This window comes from Pristiophorus japonicus, chromosome 27 (assembly GCF_044704955.1).
Source record: "Pristiophorus japonicus isolate sPriJap1 chromosome 27, sPriJap1.hap1, whole genome shotgun sequence".
Taxonomy (NCBI): Eukaryota; Metazoa; Chordata; class Chondrichthyes; family Pristiophoridae; genus Pristiophorus; species Pristiophorus japonicus.
In genome coordinates, this window is record NC_092003.1 from 9084786 (window position 1) to 9093309 (window position 8524).

The window sequence follows — 8524 nt, forward strand, 5'->3', positions numbered from 1 at the left end:
GGGGCAACAGCTCGAGCGTTTCTGATTATATCCCCCCCCGGCCCCCCGCGATGCGCCAGTTTACAGTTCCACGGGAGCTGGCTGCCTGCCAGTACTCCAGCTACCTCAGTCTTCAGGTGAATCTGGGCGGTATCGGCAGACAGGACGGAGATCACAAGGCAAACCCAATTCTGTCCTCGCCCGACGTACGCACACCAATGTTCCCACCAAGCTACGCAATAACAGGGAAAGATCCCGCTCAGCGGCGTTTCCATTGTATGTTCCGCGCATGCGCAGAATTTAAAAGAGACTGCGCAGGAAAGACTCTCACACACACAAGCAGTGGTTCATTGGTTCGTAATCGGGAGCAGGAACGCTGGCCGATTTTCCCCAAGTAGCTAAGGGTCAACGATGATCCTCTTCACCACCCACCCCGCCGCCACCCCCCCCCACACCCGTTTAGATCATCTGATTCAGCACCGGGGGAGTTGCTCTGTGACACATAACACGGTGCATTTACCCTCTGAGCCAAGAGCGCAGAAAGAGCCAAGCGCACAGCACCGAGCGAATGGGTAGGTCGGGACGGTCAGTGCCGGCAATGGGAAGAGATGACCAACCGCCCGCAAACAATCGCCTTCACACGGCGCCCAATCTTACCGAACGGAGGCGGCGGCATTCCCACCCAAGGAGCCGACGGGAAGGGAGGGAAGGAGAAGGGAAATCCTGGGATCGTTCCAGCAGGAGGCGGCTCCAGAACGGTCCCCGTCATGGAGTCGCCGCTCCGCGATGCTTCACCATTGGCTGCTAGAGTTGAAAACAGGTCAGATACGCAGCAATTAGTGGAAAGACTCGCATTCAGTGCCCGGGACGAACAGACACAGGCCTATCCGAGGGGTTCGATTGAACAGCGGGGGTCAGTCGGGTTCGTTGCGTTTCCGGGCCCCTGTTACACCCCAAAAGGCAAGTGATTGGCCGCAAAGCATTTTGGGACGTCCCACGATTGCGAACTTTTATTTGTTTCACTCTACATTTGACCCAGCTAGCAGGGCAAATGTTAACCTTGATGACAGTGATGCTAATGCTACAGGGGCCATTATATTCCATTTCTTCTGCCCCATTAGGGCAGACTGACCTATCCAGTGCGGCGTTGAGCAAGCTGATATTCACAGCTGATTCCCTATTGTTTTTGAAAAAGGGCAGGAATGTTATTCGGAGGTGGGTTCGACAAAGCGAACCAACAGAAAGGGACAGGCCTCTGTTAGAACGATAGCTCCGAGAGCTTTTCCCCACCTCCCCGTTCAAGTCCCAAATTACTCCTGGTCCTCAATCCCCTCCATGTCACCATTTGAGATTGTCCCGTCAGTCAATGCACCACTTGGCTTTAGAACCCTTCGAAAACCGCAGCCTCTTCCCTCCTATGCGCTGCTCAGAGACCGCTTCACCCTGCTCCACCGGTTGAAGTACTGAGGTTCAACATGAGGGGGTTGATATTGTTGAGGTGCCTGGCCTCCAATTGGCAACTGCATCCGGCTCATGGGATGCAGTGAACCACATCACTGCTCTTTGAATATAGTACCATAGGGCGCTGCACCACTGTGCTTCATGTTGGGATTTTGGTCTATGTCCACCCGAGAGGGAAGACGGGGCCTCTCGAGGGGCCATAGGGCCTACTCCTGCTCCTATTTCTTGTGCGTCAGCCGTGGCTCAGTAGGCAGCATTCTCGAGTCAGAAGATCGTGGGTTCAAGCCCTACTCCAGACACTGAGCCCATAATCCAAGCTGACACTTTAGTGCCATTACTGAGGGAGTGCCGCACCGTCGGAGGGGCAGTACTGAGGGAGTGCCGCACCGTCGGAGGGGCAGTACCGAGGGAGCACCGCATCGTCGGAGGGGCAGAACCGAGGGAGTGCCGCACTGTCGGAGGGGCAGTACTGAGAGCGCCGCATCGTCGGAGGGGCAGTACTGAGGGAGCGCCGCACTGTCGGAGGGGCAGTACTGAGGGAGTGCTGCATCGTCAGAGGGGCAGTACTGAGGGAGCGCCGCACTGTCGGAGGGGCAGTACTGAGGGAGCGCCGCACTGTTGGAGGGGCAGTACTGAGAGAGCCCCGCACTGTCGGAGGGGCCGACTTTCAGAAGAGACATTAAACCACGGCCCCCCATTTGCTCTGTTCTCTAGACATAAAAGATCCTACGGCAATATTCAAAGAACAGCACGGGCTTCCTCTTGCCAGTATTTATCCAGCAACCAACACCTGAAAGATAATCTGGTCATTACCACATTTCTGATTGTGGGAGCTTGCTGTGCACATATTGGCACTATAGAAATGCAAGATCTTTTTATGAAGACAATTTCACAGTGCATGGCTTCAGCAGAGATGGCGGTATTTTTCGCTGACTTTATCAAGCAGGCAAACTACGTTGCTGGTCTCTGGGCTAACCTTCAGACCCCTTCCCATCAGTGCCTGAATGCTTCTCCCTCATTTCCCATTCTTTTTAAAAGCCCAGTCGAGAGTTCTCTCTCTCTCTCTCTCTCACCGCTGTATTGAAATTGCGAATAACTCCTTAGCCTCGCCACCGGCTTTTCCGGTTTGCTTTGGTATCTGGTGTTCTTGGATTCCATTGGCACGTTGAACGGGAGCTCGGCACGGACGCAGACTCAGGAAAGCTAAGCACCTAGAGCCCTTCCCCTTCATAGTCCCTCGACTGTGTGAGCTGGCTTGCTGGCGACATCACGTTGCACACTGTTGTCCCTGTGAGGTCACAGGGATGCTGGCACTGTGACTGCCGCGGGATTGAGACAGAAACCCCTCCAAGACCAGCACTGGGTCCAGCACCATATACAATCAGGTGTCAACCAGTAGCTCAATGGGCAGCACCCTCGCCTCCGAGTCAGAAGGTTGTGGGTTCAAGTCCCACTCCAGGGAGCCGAGCACAATATTCGAGCTGACTAATGCAGTACTGGATGGTCGGAGGTGCCGCCTTTGGATTACATTACAACAGTGACTGCACCTCAACAATGCATCTCGTTGGCGGTAAAGTGCTTTGAGATGTCCTGAGGCGGTGAAAGGTGCCCTATAAAACAGTGCTCATCCGCTGCTGAAACCCTCATCCGTGCCTTTGTTACCTCGAGACTTGACTATTCCAACGCACTCATGTCTGGCCTCCCACATTCTACCCTATGTAAACTCGAGGTGATCCAAAACTCGGCTGCCTGTGTCCTAACTCACACCGAGTCCCGCTCACCCATCACTCTCTGTGCTCGCTGACCTACATTGGCTCCTGGTTAAGCAACGTCTCGATTTCAAATTCTGATCCTTGTTTTGAAATCCCTCCATGGCCCTCTCCCCTCCCTTTCTCTATAATCTCCTCCAGCCCCACAACTCCCCGAGATGTCTGCGCTCCTCTAATTCTGCCCTCCTGAGCATCCCTGATTATAATCGCTCCACCATCGGTGGCCCTCTCTACCTCTCTACCTCTCTACCTCTCTACCTCTCTACCTCTCTACCTCTCTACCTCTCTACCTCTCTACCTCTCTACCTCTCTACCTCTCTACCTCTCTACCTCTCTACCTCTCTACCACCAAGCTTTCGGTCACCTGGCCTGATTTCTCCTTATGCGGCTCGGTGTCAAAGTTCCATCGCATAACACTCCTGTGAGGTGCCTTGGGACGTTTCGCCATGTTAAAGGTGCTATACAAATACAAGATGTTGTTGTGTAAAAGCAAGCACTGGTGCCTGGAGCTGCCGCTTACCGTTAGTCTGACCCTCTGTGCCAGAGGGAGCGGAGGCGCTCGGCTGGGCCGCGTTCGGAGCAGCGCCAGGCGGCTGAGGGAAGAGATTCTGGCCCAAGTGGCCCATCGGCGGCCAGAAGGGGAACATTCCTGGCGGAAACGGTGGCATCATCCCTGGAGGCACTGGAAACACAAGGACAGCAGCACGGATAAGACATGGCAGGGTGCTCACTCACACAAGGCACAACCAGAGCCAACACAAGTGGAGAAACATAGAAAATAGGTGCAGGAGTAGGCCATTCGGCCCTTCGAGCCTGCATCACCATTCAATATGATCATGGCTGATCATTCACTTCAGTACCCCATTCCTGCTTTCTCTCCATACCCCTGGATCCCTTTAGCCGTAAGGGCCACATCTAACTCCCTTTTGAATATATCCAACGAACTGGCCTCAACAACTTTATTCCACAGGCACACAATTCTCTGAGTGAAGAAGTTTCTCCTCATCTCGGTCCTAAGTGGCTTACCCTTTATCCTTAGGCTGTGACTCCTGGTTCTGGACTTCCCCAACATCGGGAACATTCTTCCTGCATCTAACCTGTCCAGTCCCGTTCAGGGCTGCAAGAGCTGGGGGGGATATGCAGCTCTTGCAGCCCTCTTCCAACCTACCTCTGCAACCGACCCTCATAGAACATAAGAAATAGGAGCAGGAGTTGGCCATACGGCCCCTCGAGCCTGCTGCGCCATTTAATACTGATGGCTGATCTGATCATGGACTCAGGTCCACTTCCCTGCCCGCTCCCCATAAACCCTTATTCCCTTATCGATAAGAACACAAAAAATTATTCGCCCAACATGGGGCTTGAGCTCACCACCCTGAGATTAAGAGTCTCATGCTTTACCGACTAGCTATCCAGGACTGCTAGAAAATGCATACAGGAGGCGGCCATTTCGGCCCATCGTGTCCGCACCGGCCGACTACGAGCCATCCGGCCTAATCCCACTTTCCCGCTCTCGGTCTGTAGCCCTGTAGGTTACACGTGCACATCCAGGTACTTTTTAAATGTGGTGAGGGTTTCTGCCTCTACCGCCCTTTCAGGCAGTGAGTTCCGCCCCAGACCCCCACCACCCTCTGGGTGAAGACATTTCCCCTCAAAACCTCCCCCCAATTACTTTAAATCTATGCCCCCTGGTTATTGACCCCTCTGCCAAAGGAAACGGGTCCCTCCTATCCACTCTATCCAGGCACTACTTCATTTTATGCACCTCAGCATTTTAACCCTCCATTCCTCATCCACGCTACAGCTCCAAGCTCGGTCATTTCCCCATGGTCCCATGTCTATTCCCTCACTCACTACCTCTGCAAATTTCCCCAGCTCTCGGTTAGAAGGACATGGATTAGAGCTCCAGACTCGAACACATAATCCAGGCCGACACTCCCAGTTCAGTGCTGAGGGAGTGCTGCACTGTTGGAGGTGCCGTCGTTTGGATGGACACCCTCTCGAGTGGAGGTAAAAGAACCCGTGGCACTATTTCGAAGAAGAGCAGGGGAGTTCTACCTGTTGTCCGAGCCAACAATTATCCCTCAACCAACACCACGAAGCACAGTTTAATCGTTCATTTATCTCACTGCTGTTTGTGGGAGCTTGCTGTGCGCAAATTGGCTGCCGTGTTTCCTACATTACAACAGTGACTACACTTCAATAAAGATACTTCTTTTGGCTGTAAAGCGCTTTGGGACATCCAGAGGTCGTCAAAGGCGCTATATAAATGTTCCAGCCCTCACCCTCATCCAGTCAGCTGTGGCTCAGTGGGTAGCACACTTGCCTCGGAGTTGGAAGGTTGTGGGTTCAGGTCCCAGTCCAGGGATTTGAGCACATAAATCTGGCCTGGTAATCCAGTACAGTGCTGAGGGAGCGCCGCACTGTCGGAGGGGTGGTGCTGAGGGAGCGCCGCACTGTCGGGAGGGACAGTACTGAGGGAGCGCCGCACTGTCGGGAGGGACAGTACTGAGGGAGCGCCGCACTGTCAGAGGGGCGGTGCTGAGGGAGCGCCGCACTGTCGGGAGGGGCGGTGCTGAGGGAGCGCCGCACTGTCAGAGGGGCGGTGCTGAGGGAGCGCCGCACTGTCAGAGGGGCGGTGCTGAGGGAGCGCCGCACTGTCAGAGGGGCGGTGCTGAGGGAGCGCCGCACTGTCCGGAGGGGCGGTGCTGAGGGAACGCCGCACTGTCCGGAGGGGCGGTCTTGCGGATGACATGTTGAACCGATGTCTGCTCTCATGGCACTATTTCGTAGAAGAGCAGGGGAGTTCTCCCCGGTGTCCTGGGGTCAATATTTATCCCTCAACCAACATCACTGAAACAGATGAACTGGTCATTATCACATTGCTGTTTGTGGGAGCTTGCTGTGCACAACTTGGCTGCCACGTTTCCCATATTACAACAGTGACTACACTTCAAAAAGTACTTCATTGACTGTCAACGCTTTGAGACATCCGGTGGTCGTGAAAGGCACTATATAAATGCAAGTCTTTCTTTTTATGTTCCAGCCTTCACCCGCTCAACCCCTTTATGTTGCCCCACCTCAACAGCCCAGCCTTGGTGCTTCGGATTTGGGACCCGGACCTCCCGAGTGTCACATTGGTGGCGGAGGTTCAGGTGGTCACAGTCCTTCCTCCCTTGAACCTCTTGGCCTTGCTGCTGCCGCCCGCCTTATAAAGTCAAGTAGAGTGCTCCAACCATGCTTTCTATCGCTTTCCAAGACTCTCTGATTACTCCGCAAATCGGAAATTGGCGCAGTGCCGGCCTGCAAGAACATCAGCAGGCCGGGGTCATTGGAGGGAGCAGCGTGCGGTGGTATACCACTGCAGGGAGCAGCGCGTGCTGCTGCAGGAGGGCAATGGCTGTGAAGCCAGGTCACTGACTGCAGTGCGGGCAGGCACAGCAGGATGGGGCGAGGGAGTGGCGAGAGTCCGCAGAGGGAAGTGACCGGGGCCCAGGAGAGGAGAGAGTTTGGGGCCCAGGAGAGGCTAGAGCCCAGGGGCAGCACGGGCCCAGCCCACACTGTGCGATATGTGTGCGCACCAGGTCCGTGCAGCAGAGCTGGTCTCCAGTTAGTCTTGGGTAATCCTTGCCACTGGACCAAGACCTAGCTCGGTCAAGCCCGTGTGGTGGCTGGTGTGCAACGGCCACCCCACGTTAAAACAGCCCCTTGAGCCTGTTCTGTCCCACTCAATTAGCTCATGGCTGCTCTGCAACCCAACTCCATTTACGCGCCTCGGTGAGCCATATCCCTGAATTAAGAGTATTTACAGCGCAGGAACAAGCCATTTGCCCCAACTGGTGCTTATACTCCAAGTGAGCCTCCTCCCACCCTCTCAATACCCTTGTGTAACAAAAATCTATCAGTTTTGAAATTTCCAATTGACCTTCAGCCTCGACAGCTTTTTGCAGGGGGGGGCGGGGTGCAGAGAGTTCGATTCCCCTGCCCTTTGTGTGAGGAAGTGCTTCCTGACATCACCCTGAATGGCCTGGCTCAAATTTCAAGGTTACGCCCCCTTGTTCTGGACTCCCCCCACCTGAGGGAATCATTTCTCTCCATATCGACCCTATCAACTTCTTTGATCATCTTAAACACCTCTATTAAATCACCCCTTAATCGTCTATGCCCAAGCCGAGTCTGCGCAATCTTAATGTAACCCTTTTAGCCCCGGTACCGTTCTGGTGGATCTGCGCTGTTCCCCATCCGAGGCCGATATATCCCCCTCCTCTCCCCACGCCCCCCCCTCCTCCTCCTCCTCCTCTCCCCACGCCCCCCCCTCCTCCTCCTCCCACGCCCCCCTCCTCCTCCTCTTCGCCCCGGGCCCGCTCCTCCTCCTCCTCCTCCCCGCACGCTCCCCTCCTCCTCCAGCTCCCACAACCGCTCCACCTCCTCCTCCCACGCACCCCCCCCCTCCTCCTCCCACGCCCGCTCCCCCTCTTCTCCCCGCGCCCCCTCTTCTCCCTGCGCCCGCTCCTCCTCCTCCTCCCACGCCCGCTCCCCATTCTCTCCCCGCGCCCGCTCCCTCTCTTCTCCCCACTCCTCCTCCTCCCACGCCCGCTCCCCCTCTTCTCCCCACGACCTCTCCCCCTCCTCCTCCTCTCCCCACGACCTCTCCCCCTCCTCCTCCTCTCCCCACGACTTCTCCCCCTCCTCCTCCTCTCCCCACGACCTCTCCCCCTCCTCCTCCTCTCCCCCTCCTCCTCCTCTCCACACGACCTCTCCCCTCCTCCTCCTCTCCCCCTCCTCCTCCTCCTCCTCTCCCCACGGCCTCTCCCCCTCCTCCTCCTCTCCCCACGGCCTCTCCCCCTCCTCCTCCTCTCCCCACGGCCTCTCCCCCTCCTCCTCCTCTCCCCACGGCCTCTCCCCCTCCTCCTCCTCTCCCCACGGCCTCTCCCCCTCCTCCTCCTCTCCCCACGGCCTCTCCCCCTCCTCTCCCCCTCCTCTCCCCACAACCTCTCCCCACAACCTCTCCCCACAACCTCTCCCCCTCCTCCTCCTCCTCCTCTCCCCACAACCTCTCCCCACAACCTCTCCCCACAACCTCTCCCCACAACCTCTCCCCACAACCTCTCCCCACAACCTCTCCCCACAACCTCTCCCCACAACCTCTCCCCACAACCTCTCCCCACAACCTCTCCCCACAACCTCTCCCCACAACCTCTCCTCCTCTCCCCACAACCTCTCCCCCTCCTCCTCCTCCTCCCCCTCCTCCTCCTCCTCCTCCTCCTCCTCCTCTCCCCACAACCTCTCCCCCTCCTTCTCCTCCTCTCCCCACG

The 8524-nt window shown here is 56.4% G+C and overlaps 1 protein-coding gene across 1 annotated transcript in view; it reads right to left on the reverse strand.

The window, feature by feature from the left end:
* syvn1 (synovial apoptosis inhibitor 1, synoviolin) overlaps positions 1-8524 on the reverse strand; it is a 39689-nt gene that overhangs the window by 8402 nt on the left and 22763 nt on the right. The window contains exons 6-7 of the mRNA XM_070868019.1: positions 3730-3935; positions 637-783 (exon numbers count right to left, since the gene is read on the reverse strand). Coding sequence (XP_070724120.1) covers positions 637-783; positions 3730-3935 — 353 coding nt within the window. The remainder of the gene's footprint in view (positions 1-636; positions 784-3729; positions 3936-8524) is intronic.